At 57.0% G+C, this 22,557-nt stretch overlaps 1 protein-coding gene across 4 annotated transcripts in view; it reads right to left on the reverse strand.

The window, feature by feature from the left end:
* Nucleotides 1-2,059: 2,059 nt before the first annotated feature.
* SOX13 (SRY-box transcription factor 13) overlaps nt 2,060-22,557 on the reverse strand; it is a 46,341-nt gene continuing 25,843 nt past the window's right edge. The window contains exons 1-14 of one of the 4 annotated variants that reach the window (XM_045456345.1): nt 19,802-19,984; nt 13,858-14,056; nt 12,604-12,715; nt 12,435-12,521; nt 10,800-10,972; nt 10,373-10,441; nt 9,885-9,999; nt 7,577-7,662; nt 7,199-7,358; nt 6,653-6,762; nt 6,415-6,511; nt 5,961-6,104; nt 4,605-4,821; nt 2,060-3,896 (exon numbers count right to left, since the gene is read on the reverse strand). In XM_045456345.1, coding sequence (XP_045312301.1) covers nt 3,620-3,896; nt 4,605-4,821; nt 5,961-6,104; nt 6,415-6,511; nt 6,653-6,762; nt 7,199-7,358; nt 7,577-7,662; nt 9,885-9,999; nt 10,373-10,441; nt 10,800-10,972; nt 12,435-12,521; nt 12,604-12,715; nt 13,858-14,055 — 1,845 coding nt within the window. In that variant the 5' untranslated portion in view covers nt 14,056; nt 19,802-19,984 and the 3' untranslated portion in view covers nt 2,060-3,619. Of the gene's footprint in view, nt 3,897-4,604; nt 4,822-5,960; nt 6,105-6,414; nt 6,512-6,652; nt 6,763-7,198; nt 7,359-7,576; nt 7,663-9,884; nt 10,000-10,372; nt 10,442-10,799; nt 10,973-12,434; nt 12,522-12,603; nt 12,716-13,857; nt 14,057-14,719; nt 14,963-19,801; nt 19,985-22,557 lie in introns of those variants that run through there. The other 3 variants (XM_045456343.1, XM_045456342.1, XM_045456344.1) reach the window with 3 other exon arrangements.

The raw sequence follows: 22,557 nt of genomic DNA on the forward strand, positions 1-22,557 counted from the left end.
GCCAGGGCTGGGCAGGTAGGGCCCCTGAGGGGTACCGTGGGGTCAGGTGCTCATGCACGGGGCCTTCTCGTGAACTAAATGGCAGTGCCCACCCTCCTTGTTCCTCTCAGAGCCACCTCTGGAGCTGAGGGCAGAAATAACCACTGTGAAGGCAGCTTCGTTCCCAGCCTCCTGGGGCCTTGATGTCACAGCGTTGGAGACGGTTTGCAGTGGTGAGCAGGAGCTGGCTGGGACAGGGCCCCCCAGGTACCATCCTGTGCCCCTACAGCCCTGGCCACCAGCTGCACCAAAGGACTTAAGCTGGCAGGTACCATCTCACTGCCTTGGAGAAAACATCCTCATTGCTCCAGTTCTCCAGGGGAGTGGGCAGGTGGGGGGAGGGGGGAGCTCAGGACACCCCTCCCCCTCAAAGCCTGGAGTCCTATCCTTTCACTGCCACCCCAGACTAACCAGCACCCCTGCCCCCTGGTTCCAAGGGCCAGGCTGTGGCAACTCCAGGGGAGGGCAGGGCTCCACTTCCTCAGACCTTCCTTAGGGTCTAGCAGGAGCTCAGACCCTCGGCCTTTGTAGGAGACAGAGCAGAGCAGAGGCTCACGCCCCAGCCTCCCTGGTCCTGACCAGCATCTTCTATTCCCAGCCTCCCTGCCTACCTGACCCTGTGGTGCCTCTCGGGGAGACAGGGCTCCAACCAGAGGTCTTCGTGGAGGGCTCTGTCCATCCTAAGAGGATGTGGGGCATGTGAATCCAGCAGCTGGAAAGGAGGGCAGGATAAGGGATCCTATAGTAGGAGGAGGACATTATTGGCCTCAGTCTCCCCTAAGGCCACAGAGGACTTGGGAAGAGGGAAGGGAGACGAACTCAGGACTGGCAGGCAGGGTGTGAGAGGGAGCCAGGCTGGGAGGGTCCTGACGGACTGCCCTGATTTGGTTAGGAACACAGTGTGCGGGGTGGTGTGGACCGGAGGGTGGGAGGCCAGGACAGAGGAAGTTAAGATGATGAGCAATTCTCCCCCCTGACCGCTAGAGGGCAGGCGCCACAGTCAGCCACGCTCCTCTTCCGGAGGACCATCTGTGTCTTTCCCTGGGTGGCCAGCGAGGCTGGAGAGGACAGGGGGTTGTGAGGACAAGGAGAGGAGACCCAAAGCTCCGGGAAGGTAGGCTGGGAAAAACCAGCAAAGGCCAGTAGCCAGGACCCTCCCTAGATCAAAAGGCCAGGACTTCATTCCTTGACGGAATCAACCACATCTAACTTCTACCACCTCCCTGGTTGTGAACACACAACCTCTCTTAATCCAACCCCAATCTAACTTCCACTGGAATTGCCCTTCAGCTTTGCTGCTCCATTCCACCTTAAGGGGATTAATTTTTGACCCTAAGAGTTGGTCTGTTTATCAATCATTATCAATATGCACTTTGAAAGTTGGTTATCAGCCCTTTGAAGTCCAATGGACTGTCCTCTTAGATACATGTTTGAAATCCTCCTTCAAAACCGGAGGTCGCAGAGCCCTGAAGCACATCACTAGCTCCCTTGCTTCATTAATCAGTATCCTGGGGGCCTCCTACATGGGAGAAGGCTCATGTGGATGGCCCGAGCCCAGGATGAGGGCCCACAGCTTTCATGAGATTTTCAAAGGGCTCCTTCTCCACAAGGGGACAAGAATCGTGGGTAAAGCTTAGCCTCGGTGTTTTCAGATGAGCATGATGAAGCCCAGAGGGGACACTGGACCCTCTGCCAAGGCCACGTGGCTACTTCTAGAGAGAACCCACGTTTCCCTGACTCCCTACAGTGCTCTCGCTACTGCCTTTTTTAGGATCTGGGTGGGCAATCTGTGGAGGGTCTGGCTTACCTCCTTGAGGCCGGGGCAGTGTCTTCGCAGTGCAGGCTCTGTGCGTGGTGGCAGTCACTCCAGAGGCTTGGTCTGGTCTTCCCTGGCCTCCCAGGTCCCAGGCCCGAAGCTCCCCAGTGTCGCCACAAGGGGGCAGTGGTGGCTGGGCTGGCGGCACATGTAGAAATTCTGGACCGGGGCCAGCCTCCCTCCCTCCCCCGCACAAGGGCCAGATTCTGAAATGGTCTGTCTTTATTATGCCAACAGAAAACAAAAAAATCCCCCAAGTGTAAACAGGAGAAATGTGCTGGTTAAGTTATTCATCATTATCTTATTATTAACAAAATAAAGCACTATCTATGTTTACAGTCATAAAAAAAGAAACAGCCTGGAGAGAAGTTGGGCTGGAGGGAAGGGGGGGGGGCAGGGAGAAGATGGGGGGCAGGCCCAGAATCCACATCTGCCCCTGTGGGATTTGGGGTTCCCTTCCCACCCTGATCCAAGGGCTGTTCTGGATCTTTGGAGTCAGGTGCCAGCGGGATGTGATTTTCTTAGGGAAATGACCTGTCCCAAGTGAGCAGGAGGAGCCGAGGTGAGGTCCCCAGTGTTAGTAGGGGAGAGGAGAAGGCTGGTGGAGAGGCCCTCTTCCCCTCGCTGACCCCTCCCAAGAATGGAGCCCCCCTCCCACTCCCTACTCACCAGCTGCCACGGGGGGAGCCCTACTCTCCATCAATCCTCCTGTCCCCAACTCCTGGCACTCAGGTTGGGACCAGGGACTGGGGCACCAAGACAGAGGCCCTTGAAGGCTGAACACATTCCCACATTGCTTGGAGCTAAAAATGGCTCTGTGGGAACCAACCCTAGGGCAGAGTCGGGGAGGGAGTGAAGGGACGGTCAGGAGAGGTCAGGGCGGCTGGTGGGCCCAGGGACTGACCAGGGGCCTTACGGAAACCCAGGCTGACCAGCGATGTCAAAAGGGGCAGAGGCCGAGGCCAAGAAAGGGACAGAGACAGAACAGCCCTGCAGAGAAACAAGGACAGGAACACAAGGACACACAGAACCTGAGACACCCAGACTGACAAAGAGGTAGCAATTTGGGGACAATGAAGCACAGGAAGAGGCCCCCAGAGAAGCAAGAGGTGGCATCGAGAGAGACACCCACAGGAACTCAGCAACGGTGCCTGGCACACAGCAGGCACTCAATAAATACCTTGTGCAATGAATGAGCGGATGGAAATACACACACGAGCATGTGCACACACCTACATATACACACGCACACACACTTCCAGCAGCCAGAGGCACAACAGGCTGGGCAGGAGATATAAAGACAGCGAGGGACAGCCAGACCTTTCTGCACAAAGTGTTCCTATGATAGAGGAGCGATCTGGTGGCGAGGGGGGGGGGGGGGCGCGTGAGGAGGGGCGTGGGAGGGAGGGGGTTGGTCCTACAGGGGCTGGTCCAGCCAGGACAAGAATGGAAACCAAGCGCGTGGCCCTAGGGGGACAGGTCTGGAGCTGCCATACCCCTGGGGTGATAGACCTGCAGGAAGGGAGGGTCACACAGTGTCCGCTGGCCACGAGCCCCAAGGGCCACGGCGCTCGGCCCATCGCCACTCTACAGGTCCTGCCCACCTCAGCCAGCAGCTCCTCGGGTGCGGCCACAGGGGAGGTGGTGGGGCATCTCCCCTCAGGAGGCTATCTACACGTGCACAGCTGTGCCCGTCTCCCGGGCATGTCCAAGTACCAACGTAGTCCAGGCCGGCTGGCTGTGCCCATCGGCTTGGGGCCGGGATCAGTCTGTAAGCACCACCAGCTCCCCGTCGCTCTTCTCCTCGCCCTCCGAGTCCTCGTCCTCGCTGTACCGGTACATCTCGCCGTCAGCCACCGAGTGCCTGTCTTCTGTGGCCTCACCCTCCTCCCTGAGGCTGCAAGTGTTGATGATGACGGGCATGTTGGGGTCCAGGCTCCGGGGCACATATTGCTCCACCAGGGGTTGAGCCAGGGGCACGCCTGCCACCCGAGGGTACAGGACATCGGAGGAGCTCATCTGCAGCTGGCCGGCCTGGGGGCTGCGGGGGCAGAGAAGCAGCACGCAGGCAGATGGACCCCCACTTTGCGCCCCCAATCCAGCTCCCCTCCAGCCTGCTTCAGGGCATGCCCTCCCCCCCCCCCAAGACCCTTACGGCTCTGAGACACGCACACAGCCACCTGGCTTGCTTGCTGACGGCCAAGTTCATTGTCCGCAACAGCGGACACATGCTTACACATGCAGGCCCGGGAACCCGAGCGTGTTCAACAGCTATTCCTGGAGGTTCCTGTGTGAATCTAGTTTTTGGAGGTTCTATATTTCAATGCCCGGGGACAGGGGCAGGGGCCGGGGGTGGGGGGAGGAGCCCCGTTTAAAAGAATCCATGCAGGTGCTTGCTTTTGTCAAGTCGGGAATCCTCTGTATAATAAGCACCTTCATTCTTAGTACCCTTGAGTTTTTTTTTTATTGTTTGTGATTCACAGGCACGCTTCTCCAGGTACACGTGGCCAGTCTCCCACAGTCAGTTACAATCCTATACCCTGAGCCACCGGGCCACCCCTGCGGCCACACACGCAGGCCCAGGCAGACACAGATAACGCCCACACACATCGATGCTCCAAGCCGACAGACAGCACCGCTGGAGTCACACTCAAAGGCATGCACGCCACACACTAGTGGCCACTCACAAGAGCAGCAGGGGCACGGGCACACGCACAGGGGGTCAGCTGCCTACGGAGGGCCTACTCACGGGGTCACGTAGCTCTGGCGGGCGTCCTGGCGCCGGGTCCTCATCAGGGCTTTGTATTCGCCCACCCGCAGCCGCTTGCCCTCCACGATGCAGGTGCGCTTGGGCCGAGGCTTGTACTTATAGTCCGGGTACTTTTCCAGGTGCTGCCGGCTCAGCCTCGCCTGCTCCTCGTAGTAGGGCTGCTTCTCCTGGTTGCTCATGGACTTCCAGCGGGAGCCTGGCCCGGCCCCCAAGGGGTGGGGGTGGGGGGCAGGCAGTCAGCGCTGGGCTTGGCTGACCACCCCCAGCCCCCTGCATGCCCCAAGACTTTGGTCCCCAGATGGGTCGACTAGGTGATAGATGTGCAAGCATTTAGCAAGGACCCGGCCCAACATGGGTGCCCCTCGGATGTCCAGTTGAGCAAATGAATGAATGAAGCTGGCATGTATATGGGTGTCCATATACGGAGTAACCACATGCCAAACTACCCAGCAACTTCTGGGAGGCCTCTGGTCTGCGTGATTTGCATGAACGGAAGAGCAGCCAACCCCAGGCCCCCTGCTGAGGACAAACTACCTTGTGAACTCTTGGTTCACAAGAGACAGAAGAGCCTCAGTCTTGAAAACACCTGCCTCCTTGGCTTCCAATCAGGACACAATTTTTGAAAAAAAATCTTTCTACTAGGGGCACCTGGGTGGCTCAGTCCCTTAAGCAACTTCAGCTCAGGGCATGATCTCATGCTTCATGGGTTCGAGCCCCACGTCGGGCTCTCTGCTGACAGCTCAGCGCCTGGAGCCCGTTTCAGATTCTGTGTCTCCCTCTCTCCCTCCCTCTCTGCCCCTCCCCCCTTTGTGCTCTCTCTCGAAAATAAACATTTTTAAAAAATTAAAAAACTTTCTACTAGGACACTTGACTGGCTTAGGCAGAACAGCATCCAACTTCTCTTGATCTTGGGGTCATGAGTTCAAGCCCCATGTTGGATGTACAGATTAAATATATAATATTAAAAAACAAAACACCTTTCTAGGGACAGCCCAAGAACACCAATCTTCCCTGTTTCCTGCCAGAGCCAGAGCTCCAAAGGTCCAGGCAAACAGAACAGCTTAGGGAGAGATCAGGGCCTAAAGAATATATACACACATTACCACACTCCTCAGTTCTTGGGGTGCAGAACAACTCTACAATGGTATGACACCCCAGGACCCAGCTGCCCCACGTCCTCCTGCCTGACCCCCACACCCCACCAGACTCCTCTGGAGCTCAGCGTGACGGGGACGGTCGCCCAGCAAGCCCCAGGTAAACCCAGCTGGCTCCTGCCACCAGGTCTTGCTGGCATGGGCCCTGGAGCCCTGAGAGCCCCTACCCACTGGCCCTTACCAAGGATCTTGCTGATGCTGGAGTTGTGCATGTCCGGGAAGGCTTGGAGGATCTTCCTTCGCTCATCTTTGGCCCACACCATGAAGGCATTCATGGGCCTCTTGATGTGGCTGCTGTTCCGGGACTCAGGAAAGTGGCGGGAGCCTGGGGGACAGGGGTGGAGTCAGCCAGGCAGCGCAGCCCCTCTGGGGTAGGGCTGGCAGAGACCTCCCTTACTTGACCACTAGGGGGTGACGGGGAGGCTCCCACGCAGCCAGGGACACCGGAAGCAAGACCTCAGCAGAGGTCCAGCCAGGGACCCAGAGACTGACAAGGGACAGACACGGGAGGGGACCTCAGAGACAGACTGTGGGAGAAAAGGCACTGGGGAGAGACACAACCTGACCCACCCTGGCCCCTGTAGGAAGCGGACCTGGGTCCTCCCGCCCATCAGCCCGACGCCCTGGGCCCTCACCATCCATGTCACAGCCCAACATGGCTTCTTCGAGGGGGTGCACACAACTCTCCTCCAGCCGCTCCTTAGCCGGGGACGTGTCCAGGCTGATGAGGTCCTGGGGTTGACAGACGAAATCTGTACATCGGCCCCTCTGCATCACCCCACAGCCATCCCTCCAGTAGACTCAGACCGAGTCTTCAACCCCAGCCCCCAACCTTCCCTGCGCCCTGCCCCAGTGCAGGGAGGCCCCCCATACCTTGCGGAAGGGGGGATTGGGGGAGCTCTCTAAGGTCCCACTGTGGCCATGCAGCAGCTGTCGAGCATCCTGAATGGCTTTGGTGACAGCGTCCCCTTCACCTAGGAAGCCTATGGGAAAGGGGGGGGGGAGGAGGAGGAGGAGAAAGGGGGGGCGGGGGAGCAGAGGGGGTCAGTCGGGTTCACACCAGGTCACTCCTGGGAGTTATTCACGGGGTTGGTGCTGCCTGATGCCCCTCCCGGACAGCTGCCCTGCACATGCCCAAGGGGGCGCTGTTTACACTGGCTGTGGTGCACTGGGCCAGGACACTAGAACAGAGAATCACACTCCCTGAAATTGTGCAACTCAGTGGCCTGGAGCCCTGAGGTGGGGGTGCCCAGCCAGATGTGGGGTCGGGGAGAGGAAGCAGGGGATCTTCTGAGACAGTGGAGAAACTTAAAGAGGCCAAAGACAGCAGGTCTCACCCCTTGTTTTACAGAAACTGTAACCCGCAGAAGGGAAGGACATGCCCAAGGTCGTATCATGCGCTCCCGGCAGAAAGCTTACCCAATGGCAGACTGGGCGGGCTGGACTGTAGGTCCCGTGTGGGGGCCCCATGGCTGGGGGGGCGGGGTCCACAGTTCATCTTCAGGCTGGGGGAGCTGGAAGCATTGGGCAGCTCGGGGGCCTTGGGCTTGGCTGTGAGGTTCAGGGGCTGGGAGGGCTCCTGCGGGAGACCCAGAGACCAGAGGCTGAGACACCCCCCACGGAGGCGCAAGAGGGGACACGTGGCTACAGACAAAGACAAACCTACCCGGAACAGACAAGGGCGTGGCAGGAAAGGAAGACACATCGGGAAAAGGTGAAGGGGAACGCGGGACCCCACCCCCCGTCACAGGCAAGGGAGGCAGCCGAGGGCCGGGGTGCTGGGCTGCTGGGCGATACCTGCAGGGGGTGATGGGCAGCCACGGCCCCGGGCCTCTTCACCACCGGCGCGGGGGGGCTGTGTAGCAACTGCAGGGGGTACTCCGCTACGGAAAAGGCGGCAAGGAGAAAAGTCCTGGATGAGCACAGAACAGCAGACGCCCTGCTTGACGAGGTCCCAGCAGCAGCAGGCGGGCAGAGGCCTGAAGCTGGCCCAGCTTGCTTCCAGCCCAGGCCTTCCCCAGCCCCCGAGTGCTGCTGGAGGCCTCCTATGCCCTCATCCCCTCCCTGCCCTGCACACTGATCGGCATCTCCGCCCTTTTCTGGCCCTTCCCAACCCAACGGTGACCCGAGGGCAGGTACACACCGGCTCGTTCTACGGACGCTTGTGTTTCGTACCTACTGCGTGCAGGGTACAAAGGCGGCTCCCCGGGTGTGATCCCACTCGGGCACGAGCTCACAATAATCCCTAGTGTGTGGCATAGAACCGGCGCTCAGGACATCACCCCATTTTACAGATAAAAGACACGGAGACCAGGAGACGTTATGTGGGTTGCCCACACGGCTCAGAAGCGGGAGCCCTGACATTTGAACCCAGCCCATCCTTTCCCCCTGACACGGCACTCTCTCCGTTCTACCTGGCCTACCATGCTCGTCCTCAACCCAGCCCAGCACCAAGGGGCGGACAGGTGGAGAGAGAGCCGTATACACCGATACACCGAAGCCGTCCGTATACACCGATCGCTAACCACGTGGCCGGTGGCGTCAGGGGCTGCAGGGGTAGCATGCCAGAGAACTTTGTTGTGGCTGGGATGGCTGGAGCAGGCTTCCTGGGGGGCGGGGGGCCAGCAAGAGGGGGGCTGGTGGCTGCAGGCAGACAGGCAGGCGGAGGGGGAGAAGTGGGTGTGTGAGAGCCAAGAAGTGGGAAAGGAGACGGGCCCGTGATGGCCGAGCCTGGCATTTGCAGGCTCCGTGCCGTAGGCAATGTGGCTCCCATCGCTTGTGAGCGAGGGAGAGGCGTTATTCACTCGGCTTGGGGAAGGGGCATCTGGAAGCCTGTGGCCCTCTGCTTAACGGGGACTCTGGAGCCAGCAAGGCAGGTGGCAGGCTGGCCAGTTCAAGTCGTCCACGGCGCATTTCCTGCCTTCCTTGTCCAGAAAGCAGGGAGTCGGAGGCATTGTCACACGTCACATCCCCCAGGCCCTGCCCTCCTCACTCCTGCGGCTCTGTTCCCCTTGAATTTGTGCTGCTGGCGTGCTCCCCCCTCCCCAAGTGGCAACTTCCTTGAAGTTGGGGCCTGACTTTTTCAGTCCTTTGTGTTCCCCCTCCCCCACCCCCACCCTAGAGTGTCTAGTGGAGAGCAAGGTGGGAGCACAGCCAGTGGTGTTGACCCATGACCTGTGGCCCATGACAGGAATTCACCTGCCTCCTCTCGCACACGGAACAGGGAGGGTAGACCGGATGGGCTCGGCTTCAAAGCTGTCCCCACTCTTGGGGCAACTGCGGGCAACCTCCCCGCCCTGTCCCGTGACCTTTCAACAAGGTGTCCGTGATTGATCGTGGTCAACGGATTCCATCTCTGCCTCTGTCCCACCACCTCAGCGGCCCCCTACTGGCCCAGACTCCAACTCCCTGTCGCCCCCAGTCAGCGTGACAAGACGCCTCAGCCCAAGCGCTCAAGCACGTCTGCATTCTACAAAATAAATTCTAAACGCCAGGCTCGGCCCCAACTGCTCCTGCCAGCCTGTCCCATCACCCTGTCACACGCTCCCCTCCACTCCAACCCCCGCAGCTGCAGCTGCCGACCTCAGGCTCCAGGCCTCAGGTCCCGGCTTCACCCCTCCAGTCCACCTCCAGGGACCCAATCGGGCACCTCCTCTACAGAAAGCCTTCCCAGACTCCCTGCTTACCGATATCCTTTCTCCCTCCCCAGACTGTAAAAACTCCTTGAGCTCCAACTCCATTCTTATCACCCCCATAGCCACCTGTCAACGACAGGGCGGGCATCGGACGTGTGGCTGGTGCCCAGTCTGTGTTCGCTGGATTTCAGTGGCGGGAAATAGTGTTCAAGAGATTAACACCCCGGTCCAGGAAACGCACCAGAGCTGGGGACACTAGATGGGCTACATCCGCTTATATCTGGAAAGCGCTTCATCATTTTCAAGTGCCATTTCTTTTTCGATTCGCCCAGCGAGGTTCAGGAAGAAGGGATTCAGCTTCCACTGGCCCAGAAAGGCCACGTTGCAAAGTAACGCACGAGAGTGGTCCTGAGCTCCTTCCCTGACCTCAAGACAGCCTCAGCTAATGGTCAACCCCCGCCTTCACTCACCTGGTTTGCAGGGGATGGGCTGTATGGGCAAGGCCAGCTGGGAATCGGGGGTGACAGGTAGAGGTTGGTGACTTGGGGGGAAGGCCGGGATCATGACGTAAGGCATGTTGACCTGCTGAGGGCAAAGAAACCCTGTGTGAGTCCCTGGGGGCCCAAACAGCTCAGCCCAGAACACAGAGGATGAACCCAGACGCGAGAGGTACAGCGACCGGTACAGGGCGAGTCTCCAAAAGGCTCCATTTGACCCCACATCACCTCCTTCCACCTGCCCTCCACCCCAGATAGGGAAGGAGATACTCTGGCCCCTCCCTTAAAGCAGGAGAAGACAACTGGGGTTCCAGGCTTGAGCAGAAATGAGCCCCCTCCTTAGGGCCATGTCTGATTCTGTTTAATCCCCCCCTCTTCCCCCTGCCGTCACTCCCTGTCCCTGGCAGGCATCTCCAGGCTGTTGTCACCCCCTCAGCCTCTGACCCTCCCCCCCTTTTTACCTGGATCTGTTGCTGGAGGAGGTTGATCTTATGTTGTTGCTGAATCAGCTGCTGCTGCTGCTTGGCGATCTGGTGGCAGGAAAGAGCAGCAGGCATGGACATTAGGGACATCAGCCCTGTCCCGGAGCCAGCCACACCCGGCCTTCCATGACGTCCGCACCAGGACAAACCGCACACTGGGCGGGGCAGGCAGCAGGACAGTCTACCTTAGGAGCAGGTTCTCTTCCCCCAGAGCCCAAGGGTGGAGGTTGGGCAGGAAATACCCAGCCGCTCAGACTCAGGGCCCCCACCAAGGCTTATGAACCGCCGGAAGCGGGACTACTACGGCCCTGGCCGCTGGCCCCTCCGCGACCTGCCCCTAGCATGTTCCCCTCTAGGCCTTGACAGACCCCCTCCCCTAGCAAGAAAGACACTAAGCCGGGCGCACCTGCTCCTGCTGCTGCCGGGCCAGCTCCATCTGCTGCTGCTGCTTCTCGAACAGCATGGCAGCCATGTTCTTCTGCTCTGAATGGGCCGTCAGGAGCTGGTCCCTCAGGGTAGACAGCTGGTGGATCATGACCAGGAGCTGGAGCTCTTTCTCTGCCAGGCTCTCCTGGGTCCCTGCGCCACAGTGAAACGGCCACCAGTGAGAATGTCCGTCTGTCCATCTGTCCACCTATGCACCCATCTGACACTTATTGGGCAATTGCTATTTCCCAGGCCCCTGTTAGGGGCTGAGTGACAGATGATGGAGACTGATCCTTGCCCCAGAGGGGCAGCTGGCTTCCTGTCTCACAAGCAGCTACCCTAGAAGTTCCCCACCATCCACCGCTGCTTCCAGCCCCTGGAAACGCTGGTGGGGGCGGCAGGGTGAGGTAGGGGGGCGGGTGGGGGGGGGATCTCTGTCCCGGATCACTTCTTGGATGTCCTCAAGTGCCCAGGGGCACAGTGTCGGTGTGGAGAACTAGCCCACAGGAGGGGCCCAGTGGGACATGCTCAGGCCTTGGAGCAAGACAGATCTGGGTTCGAATTTTTTTTTTTTAATGTTTATTTTCGAGAGAGACAGAGACAGAATGCGAGTGGGTTAGGGGCAGAGAGAGAGGAGACACAGAATCGGAAGCAGGCTCCAGGCTCCGAGCTGTCAGCACAGAGCCTGACGCGGAGCTTGAACCCACAAACCGTGAGATCATGACCTGAGCCGAAGTCGGATGCTCAACCGACCGAGCCACCCAGGCGTCCCCAAATTCTTATTTCAATCTATCCTGTCCGGGAGTTGTTGGACAAATAACCAACTTCTCTGCACTTCGTTGTTGTTGTTGTTGTTGTTGTTTTTTCAATCTATAAATGAGCACAAGAATGGCCACTTCCCAGGGGTGCTATCAGGGTTAAGAAGATAATGAACATAAAGCGGAGTCCAGAATCTGGCAGGTGGCCGTCCACCCGCGAGTGCTAGTGCTCCCTCGCCCTCCACCTCAGCTCGTGTCGGGCACAGCTGTGCCAGGCTGCAGACCATTCGCCTCGGAATCATTCAGGGAGCCTTTGAAAAATACACATGCCCAGGCCTGCAGCCCCTGGGGTTCTCACTCAGCAGGTGGGGTGGAGCCTGGGCACCGATTTGGTCTGAAAGGCTCTCTCCTGTCAGGGGAGAGCGACCACACCGGAAAAACAGCCACGCTCACAAGCCAAACAGGCGCCCTTGAATTCATACAGCGAAGTCCCGGTGGCCTAGAATCAATTTTCGTCAGCAAAAGGGAACATCCAGCTCATTCCGTATAGTTAGACCTGGGAATTGTCAGGGACATGCCTGAGGTCACAAGGGTCCCCGGTAAGAGCCCAGATCCATACTCACAGAATGGGATTCCCACCAGGCCTCTCTTGCACAGGAATGAGCCAGACCAAATGCTCAGTCCCCAGGTGAGGGAAGGTGCTGGACCCCGGGGCCGGGCAGGAGCCCGAGGGGCACAGGGCAGGTATGGGGGACCAAGAGCTTCCAAAACCACCCTACAGGCCCAGACTGCACGGCCAGGCTGGGAAAAGGGAAAGGGGGTCAGACCTCCTCCCGCCTGCCCACACGGGCCTTCACCTTTCACATCTTTGGTTTCCACAGAGCTCCTTCCCAGAAACCTCTCCTTCCAGTCACTGGACAGCAGCTTCTCGATGGCTGGCACGACTAGAAGACACCAGGGGGTGAGGAGTAGCACTCCTAACACCTCCCGCCCCAGGCCCGCCTCCAGCCAGGGCAGACATCTTACCTTCTTTTAAATTTTGGTTGAAGTCCAGCTTCTCCTGGCTTCCAGAAGCAGCCTCAGAACCTCCCGGTCTCTTGGGTTCCAGGCACCCAATGCTCTCCGGGGAGCTGCAGTCCTGCAGAACACAAGGAATGTCACCGCCACCCTCACGAGAAGAGGGCAGACTGCAGGGGGGGATCTGAGCCCCCAGGGATGTGATGTGCACCCTGAGAAACCCATGTGTACCCGTTCTCCCCCACCTCCCCAGGTAGGGCCCTCCCTCCCCACCTTCCCTACCTTTGCTCGGTCTTTGCTGCATTTAGCGAAAGAACAAAAGGTTTGATGACAAGATACCTGGATCTCGGTCCAGGCTCAGTGACTCACGAGGCGCTTGATCCCACATGAGACTCTGAACTCCTCTGAACCTGACTCACTTCCCTCTTCTGAAAACGGAGATATTAATACCTCCCCTATCAGGATTGTTGCTGGGGTCAAGGAAGTCAATGCACACGAATGAGGTTCGCTGCTTCAGGGTCAAGTGCCAAGCTAGCTATTAATCACTACTCTCTTGCATTCGCCCACATCTGCAGCTGGGTGCGTTACCTCTGGGACCCCCGCCTCACCCCTCCTTAGGGCACCACCCCCTCTCCTTACCTGAGTCCTCTCCATTCTTTAAGGCCTAACTCAAGGCCCTACTCCTCCAGGAAGTCTTCCTCTATCACTACCCCTCCCCCCTCCCCAAGCCCGTCCAGGCTAGTTCCCTCCCCAGAGCCCTAAAATTCTCATTTTCATTCATTTGGTTTTTTTAATTACATATTCCCCCTTTTTACATCTCTTGCATGGAATCGGGATTTTTAAGAACTCCGAGAATCCTTATTGCCCATGTAGCTCACAACGCCTCCATTTTGAGGATGAGGAATTGAGCGACTTCTCTCAGGCTTGGGTAATAAGGCTGATTTTCTCAAATCATATGCTGGATTACCTGTCTCCCCCACTAGTCCTCAGAGATAAGGATTGGTCACACATGGGGGAGTAGTTAGGATCAGGTGAGCACGCCAAGATTTGAACCCATGTACCGCTCAGACAGGTGGCGTGACTGAACTTGGCAGTCCCTCCCCACCCCCCTAAGCCTCCCCACCCCCCCAGAGATAGAGGTTTCTGCTTCCTGTCTGCCCAGAGAGGGGAGGGGGTGCCCGCCCAGCCTCAAGGAGAGGTGTGTGGGCTATGGAGGCAAAGTGGGCACACTGACCCAGGAGCCCCGGGGAAAGTGCTGGGCACCTGGGCTGGAGCTTGGGAGTCAGCACCATCCTGGGGAGCCCGGGCTGGGTCTCCCGGCTGGGGTTCAGCGGCGGCAGCTGAGGCCTGGAGGGCCTCGTGGCAGAGCTCCCTCTTCCCTTCTGACTTGACGGTGCAGTTCACCATGGTGCCAACGCCATCCAGGGCCAGCTGGGCAGAGCCAGGGCTCCTCATGGACATCCTGAGGGCGGGGAGGAACAGCATGAAACGGGTGATGGTGGATGCAGCGGCTCCATCATCGCAAAACGCAAACTTCCCTTTGGAACCCACAGTGAAAAACTAGAAAAGATGCTTCTGCCCCGCACCTTTTCTTCAACAGGAAGGTCTACGGCCAACTGGGCCTAACTTTCGGCAGTCCCTGCCTGGTTTGGGGCTAGTTGGTGGAATGGTCCACCTAAAGAGGGCAGAGATGGTCAACTCGCGGTTTCTGAGCCCATTAAGCCAAAACTGTGTGTGTGTGTGTATGTGTGTGTGTGTGTGTGTGTGTGTGTAATTAGGTACCAAAACTTAAAAATCATGAGACATCACATGAAATCTGAAATCTGGATTTGAACTTCTCTTGAAATTTGTCCGGGACAATCACTGGCTAGGATTAAGTAGCAGAAAAGCAGGTGCTCCCTAAGGACAAGCCAATTTTCCTTAGTCCCTACCACTCCCTACTACCCCCTGAAAGGGGAACCAAGCATCAACTACCCTACATATACACCCATTCTTTTTTTTCCCCCCCGCATAGTAGAGGCAAGACAAGAGCAAACTGTTTTTCATATCCACGTAACCACCAAAAGTGGGAAAATAACAGGCTGAGAGATGTAGAGCTTGAAGAAAAACATTTTCCTAGATCTACCTGGAGTCCCTCATGTAGAGTTGCTCTCATCGCCGCCTATGCGTTGGCAATTCTTGGTGTAAGCAGACTATGCTCCCATCACCGCCTCCCCTGCTGTCACCACTGCCTGGACACCTGGGGGATCAAAGGATCCTGGGGAGCGACTGCTGGTGGTCATTCCACACCCAGAGCCAAAGGAGCAGATGTCTACAGTTCACTTGCTCCCTAAAGTCACTGTGACAAGACCAGTGGGGACACCCAGCAGGAGGCTCCAGGTACCCACAGGCTACTCGACTGGCGGCTAAGTGACCTTGGGTAAACAACTGAACCTCTCCACACCTGTTTCCTCATCTGCAAAATGGGCATTCATGAGGACTACGAATTGTTAAAATTTACTTGTCTCTAGGGAGCACCCCTTTGTGAAACCACCTAGTTGAAATGCAGTCCCTACAAGGGGGCCACAGGCTACACATGGCCTGGGGGCTTTTTGGAAGCTAGTCGTGGGTCACCCACAAATCAGAAACTCTGTGGGTGGAGCAGGAATGTTTTTAACAAACCCTACACGTGACGCTGATACCCACTAGTTTGAGAAGCATCGTCAAATAAAAATTTTAACCTAACACCTGTGCAAAATTTTTAGGAGGGGGCGTGTAAGACCAAAATCAGATCTCGTAAAACGTCTAAAACTGAGTTGCAGGGGCGCCTGGGTGGCGCAGTCGGTTAAGCGTCCGACTTCAGCTCAGGTCACGATCTCGCGGTCCGTGAGTTCGAGCCCCGCATCGGGCTCTGGGCTGATGGTTCAGAGCCTGGAGCCTGTTTCCGATTCTGTGTCTCCCTCTCTCTCTGCCCCTCCCCCGTTCATGCTCTGTCTCTCTCTGTCCCAAAATAAATAAATGTTGAAAAAAAAAAAATTTTTAAACTGAGTTGCAGGTGTAATATATAATATTGTATATTCCATCAACTCCATACAACAAAATGTTTCTTGTAACGAGTGACCCAAGAGCCCACGGACAGGATTTTACATGAAACAGCTGAACGCACAGGACAGGTGAAGATGTATTTGATTTGACGCCATCCAGACCAGAGCAGACTCTCCTGCCACTGGGTACCCTGGGGACTGGCACGGGACCCAGGACCGGGCACTGCAGGGTGAGGACGGAGGGGCGGACCCCACCCGAAGAACGTGACCCCGGGAGAAAAGACACGACCCCAGCCGAGCTCGCCCGAGGGCTTTCAGGGCCCGGCCCCAAGGTCCCCTCTCACCACGCAGGGGCCTGGACAGCGTCCAGGAAGCAGGCGGCTCGGCCCATCCGGGCACAGGGAGGGGCGGCGAGCCAGGCCCCGAGCGGGGAGGGGGGGGGGGCCGTGGGGGCGGGGCGGGCGGGGAGGGGGTATTATCCCGAAGCTGAGGGCAGCAATTACATAACAAACAAACCCCGGGCTCAAGCTGTGAATTAATCAAACCGCTGAAAATAAAACCTTCCTCTCAGGAACTTCAGACAAAAGAAATGAAAACAACCAGGCTGGCTGGAAAATAAAAGGCAGCCGCGCTGAAAGGGGGACAAAAGGAAACCAGACAATAGGGTGTTGGACAAAGGCAATAAAGCCAAAGGAAGTGTGACAGGCGAACAATGCGGGCCTGTGGGCTTGTGATCCCCGGCCGCTCCGCGCCACCTCGTCCCACACCCACCGCTCCGCCGGGCGTGGGCGGGCCACCGGGTCGCCTCTGCGCTCCCCACTCGGGTCCTAAGAGGTTTTCGCCTCCATTCGGTCCCAACTTCCTGGCCTGCCAGCTCCTACCTCGAAGCCTTTCTCCCACTGCAGCCCAGAGACCCGAGCGGCACAGCAGGGCGCAGGTTAGACGGGCGGCCGGAAGGCCCCCCCCTCCCCCGCAAGATGCTGCCCCGTGCATTCCTCCCCCGCCCCACCTCGGGCGGAAGGTGAAGCCAGAGGAGGTGATTAACAGTCCTAATTAACTCTCGGACTGCCCTGCCCACTCCCAGAGCCACTCACCACATGCGGCCACCGAGCCTGTAACGCGGCCAGATCCCATGCGCACGGGCTGAGTGTCAAGGACACCCCGCTTTCGAAGGGTTAGCATGGAAAGCGGAATGCAACCCAGCTCATTAATAAACGGTTATTGATTATATATTGACACTGCAATGTTTTGGATGCACGGAGTTAGAAGTACTGTTTTCACTGGCTTCTTTTTACACTTCTTAACGTGGATGCTGGAGCATTTCAAGTTAGGCAGGAGGCTCACACCATGTTTCTGGCGGACAGTGCTGCATGAGGACATCTCCCTGTGAGCGCTGATGGCCTTTTTACCCACATTTAACCCCGAGGAGTACCTCCAGCGGGGGCTGTGGAGGATCTTTATATTGGGGAGCTTGCCTCCTCCTGGGGCTCCGGATGGCTCATCCTGGCCTCTGGTGAAGCCGCGGTACGCGCAAAGAAAAGGACTCCTGGTGACCAGCCAAGCCGCTCACCAGGGCGTGGTGCCCACCAGACAGCCCTGCCAGACCCTGCTGCCCAGACAAGGGCCCTTCCATTTCCACAGGCGCCTGCCTCAACGTCGGGCACTGGCTCTCGGTTGGTCCCTCTGGACCAACGTTTGTTGACGGAGAAGCAACAGCCCAGACCTGATGGGCTCCTCCCAGGGTCTCACATTCTGGGGGAGAGGGTCCTGGGGCAGCTCCTTCCTTCCTTCCTTCCCTCCCTCCCAAGTTCCCAGAGCACAGGCCTGTTCAAAGAGCAGCCCCTTTCCCTGCCCACAGAGATGAGACTCCCCCTGAAGAGGGTCAGTGCCAGGCTCTGAACCCCAAACCATCCCGCTCTCTTTTCCCTGAGTGCAGAGCAAACGTTGCAGGTGATAAACTAAAGAGTGAAAGGAGAACCAGGTGGAGGGTACGGAGTCCACGCGCAGTCAGTCCCTGCTCCGCCACTTCGCAGCTGAGGGTTCCTGCACAGGTGCCCCCACCTCTGCAGGCTCTGTTGTAGAACAAAGGTACCTGGGGGTTAGCAGGTGGTCAATGGTACAGAGTTTGGAAAGCTCAGGCCTTTGGGTTCTCCAGCGTGAGTTCAAATTCCTGCTGTGCCTCCAGCTGACTTGTGTGACCTTAGGCACGTTCATTAACTCGGAGCTTGTCTCCTCATCCATATAATGGGTATAATAATCCCCAGCTCACAAGTGCCTGAGAAGATTAAATAAGCGGGTGAGTATCCATTAGGTTGTCCTATAGCCCAGGATGGGCTAGACTCAGGTGGTTAAGAGAAAAGTTACCTGGGGTCAGAAGGACCTGGGTACAATCTGAAATCCAACTCTACCCAATTAATTGCCGTGCAGTCTTGAGCAAGTGACTTAACCTCTCTGAATTCATTTCCTCCTCCGTAAAATGAGAAAACCCAGCATGAAGGGATGAGCCTTCCATTAACATCCCAGACTATAATATGTGCCTGTTTTACATTCTTATGACACCCTAAACTTGGCCTTCAGGACACTTATCACAGTTGGTAATGATACCTTTACATGCTTATTTCAGACTGCCCAGTAGCCTGGGAACGCACCCCACCCACCCCAGGACACTGTGGAAACATACCTGGTTTTGCTCACCACTGTAGCCCCAGAGTCCAGCACAATGCCTGGAGCATAGTAGGTGCTCAACAAATATTCATACAATGAGCAGAGTATACAGCTCAGCAAAATAGCCACAAGGCAGACCTGGACACATAATAAGCGACAGCTACGACAAATCTTCCTCCACTTATGACGGGGTTATGTCCCAACAAACCCATCGGAAGTTGAAAAGATCGTTAGGTCGAAAATGCATTTACCCCACCTAACCTACCAAACATCTTGGGCTTAGCCCAGCCCGCCTTAAACGTGAACACCTGCTTTCGCCTACAGTTGGGCAAAATCATCTACACAAAGCCTACTGTAGAATAGCGTTGACGAGCTCATGTAATTTACTGAATACCGCACCAAAAGGGAAAAAACAGGCACAGAATCGTTAGAAGTGTATCTGGTGGCTACCTGGGAGCTGCCACTGGCCAGCATCACGACTCTGCATCATAGCGTATAATCGCCAGCCTGGGAAAAGATCAAAATTCAAAGTATCGTTTCTACTGAATGCGTATGGCTTTCTGGCCCTCATAAAGTTGAGAACTCCTAAGCTGAGCCATCATCAGTCAGACCATCTATGTTATCATCGGGTAGAAGCTGCCTACACATCACCCAGCCTCCAGCTAGCCTCAGCTGCCTCCCCCTCACATCTAAGCTCCTACAGGCTAGCGAACTAAATCCCCCCGGCACCAAAGCAAACCCCTTTCCTTTGCTCTTACCTTGGGACAGGTAAGAAACACTTTCTACCCCTTTTGGATTTAAAGACCCTATTGGGGGACGCCTGGGTGGGTCAGTCGATTGAGCGTCCGACTCTTGATTTTGGCTCAGGTCATGATCCCAGAGTTGTGGGATTGGGCCCTGCATCGGATTCCTCGCCGAGCGTCGAACCTGCTTGAGATTCTCTCTCTCTCTCCCTCTCTCTCCCCTGCTCGCACTCTCCAAAATAAAAAACAAATAAATAAAGACCCTATTGGGAGTCTTAAGTCTCTTCTTTTCCAGACTTAAAACCCCTTCGATTTGTTTACCCCTTCTTCAAAAAGCACGCGCCACGTTTCCATTACACATGTGGTTTCTCAGGAGTCTTGAAGGTCAGCAGCTACACCTGCCCCTCTCCCCAGAGGTCTAAAAGCCAAAGGACCCTCGGCTCCTGTGAGCTATGAGTTGCTGGGTTCCCCCAGGTCCCGGTCAGAGGTCACAAGTCCACAGTACGTACACTCCCGTCGGCCTCCCACCCAGGAAGTGCTCCTGTGAACCCGGTCTCCACCCCCTCTTGCCCAGCCTTACTCGTATTTTATACATGGAGAAACCGAGGCCCAGCTCACGTGGCTTGTTTCGGCAGTACCGCTTCTGGGCTAGAGGCAGGGTGTAGGGACACGGAACCAGCTGGGATACAGATCAGCACCCCTGCTCTCCCCACTCTTCCCTTCTAGGGCATCCACTCCCCAGGCCCCCTGCAGCCTTCCTCCTGGGCCTTCTCTCACCTGAGTATCTGTAAGAGGTCAAGGCCTCTGGGGGAGAGGGCTCAGGCCATCCTCACCCCTGATGGGCCAGAGCCTTGAGTCTGTGAGCTGGCGGCAGAGAGGCCCCAGGCCGGAGCCCAGCGCCCAGCACGAGGCATAGAGAGACGCCTGCACTCCAGAGGGCCAGCCGCTCAGAACAAGGCTCTTATAGGACAAAGCTGACTGCAGGTGCCGGTCCTCTCTCTTTTCTCCTCCCCACAACCAACCCTCTCCTGGGCCCTCCGACCCCCACCCACGGGCGCACGCGCACGAGCCCCTTTCTACCCAAATCAAATCACCAGCCGTTTCCTCTCCCGGATCAGCCCACGACCGGCCCAGCTGGATTGGAATCAAAGGAGTTTGCACCCTCAGCCCTTCCTCCCTCTACAACGACAGCCCCCTCCCCGCAAAAAATATCTAGATGCAGATAAAGATAGAGATCCAGTCATCGGAGCATGACGGGTGACTCAGACCCAGGGGTACAGGAAGACGGCCTGAGCAGACAGGCAGACCCCCCAAGGAGGGCCATGACTACACTTCCCCAGCGGGCACACGCCAAGCCTGCAGGCCCCCCACTCCAAGCTCACTGAGCCCACTCCAAGGGGCACCGCCAGGGAGAGATCCACTCGGCAGGGGTGGGGCAGGGCCTGAGTCCCAGGGGAATGTCACTTCCTCTCAAAGCCCCAGAGAGCTGAGAGCCTCAGGCAGCCCTAAACAATAGCCCGAGGCGTGGGTGCCCAGAACGGTGCCCCGGTGCCACATCCTGCCATTCTTCTCCCAGGCCGCACCCTGCCACCCTTCCTGGCTACGCCCGATCCTATCTCTGATGTTTACTCAGAGCTGGGAGCTGGGCTGGCTACAAGGGTGGGGAAAAGCTTTCCTGAGAGGGCCCCCTCACCGTCTCCAGCCTCTGCGGACCCCAGGGGTACCGGGTCCAGGGCGTGCGCCGCTCTCTGGTCTAGCACAGCTCAGGAGAGGGTCACCGACAATACCCCCAGTCTCTGGGCTGTTCTGGGCAGGCCAAAGTGGTATTCACCTGACAGAGCAGCCGATACCAACCGAAGGAAACTTCTGAGTTCCCGAGCTCCTATCCTCCAGCCTATGAGAGCCGGCAGGCTCCCCCAGAAGCCCAGATCCAGCCTGAGTTTCATGACTGCCAGTTTGAGTTGAATCCGGGGCACAGAGGACTGAAGGAGCCAGGGAGAGACCATAGCGGTGATGGTCCCATCCATGGCTCCATCTGGTTGTCCCAGGTCTCTGAGGCACCTGAGTCTTTTTCCAGCCCAGGATGAGAGTCCAGGAAAAGACAGGAGGAGGCAGGGGGGCAGCTTGGAAGTTCTGGTGAGGTTCCAGTGGGATGCATGCCTGGGTAAAACTGAGAAGTAAACAGTGTTTCCTGGAGTCCCTTCTCTGGGGGCCCTCCTGCCTTTGTGACTGGATCTGTCTCCAGCCCACCGAAAGTGCTAGGGGGCCCCTGCAGTCCTGCTCTCGTCTCCCGGTGACCAGGTCTAGGCCTATGTCCCAGACAGGGGAATGTGTCTGGTCTTCTGCACCAGCCATGCCCAGCCCAGGGCTGGCACACCGCAGAAATGGTGCAGCTGGGGCTGACTGGCTTGGCAAAGGCCTCCCTTTGGGGATAGCCCCGAACATTAACCAAAGGAAGGAGAGGCTAAAGAGCATTCAAGGGCACGACACTCACTCCAGCTGCAGGCACTGAGTGAGGAGCTCACTGCGCATTTCCCTGTCCTCCCCAAGGCCCGGCAGAGCGGGTGTCTGAACGCAGGCCTCAGTGATGCCCAAAGCGACATCTTTTCCTATCGGCCAACACGCCGTCGCTCTCCCTCTACCCCAGATAACAGGATCCGGTCCAGCACAGACAGACTGGCCACTGTCTTCAACGCTCAGAGGATTCTAGTTGTTTTTGACTTGAGTCATGGCCAAGGAAGAATTAGTCAAAAGAAATCAAGGCTGCTTTGAGAACCTGGAGAAAAGACTCGACCTCTCAAAACCTGAGTTTCTTCATGTGAAAGTGGAGATCCCAATACCTACTTTGTGATTAGAAGGCAGCATATACTCACAGAACCTGGCACAGAACATATGTTCAGCGGGAGGAGGAAGAGACCTAAAGCAAGGAGTGTCTGTCCCCCCTCCCTCCTTGGCTTCCCTCCCCAGCATGCCTGGCAGGTCCCCAGGCTCCCCTGTCCCCACCTCTCCAGGAGGCAGGAATACAGGGGTGACCCTCCAGCACTGCTGGGAAGTGTCCTGGCACAGAAAAAAGAAAATGATCTTTGGGGCGCCTGGGTGGCTTAGTCGGTTAAGCCTCCGACTCTTGATTTCAGCTCAGGTCGTGGCTCATGAGTTCATCTAATGGTTCATGAGTTCGAGCCCCACATCAGGCTCTGCACTGATAGTGGGCAGCCTGCTTGGGATTCTCTCTCTCTCTCTCTCTCTCTCTGCCCCTCCCCTGCTTGCTCGTTCTCTCTCTCTCTCTCTCTCTCAAAATAAATAAACATTAAACAACAAAAAACCAAAAACAAAAGAAAGAAAAGAAAATGGTCTTTGTTGCCAACCAGACCTGTGTCTGAAGCCTTGCCCCTCCTCATACTGCTAGCTGTGTGACCACAGGAAGTTTCTGTTTCTCCATCTCTAAACTGGAACAAATAATAACTATCTCATAGAATTATTCAGGGGACCCCATGCGATGTTTGCAAAAAAACAAGAAAAACCAACCAAGCAAA

The sequence above is a fragment of the Leopardus geoffroyi genome, chromosome C3 (assembly GCF_018350155.1).
Source record: "Leopardus geoffroyi isolate Oge1 chromosome C3, O.geoffroyi_Oge1_pat1.0, whole genome shotgun sequence".
In the NCBI taxonomy this organism is placed as follows: Eukaryota; Metazoa; Chordata; class Mammalia; order Carnivora; family Felidae; genus Leopardus; species Leopardus geoffroyi.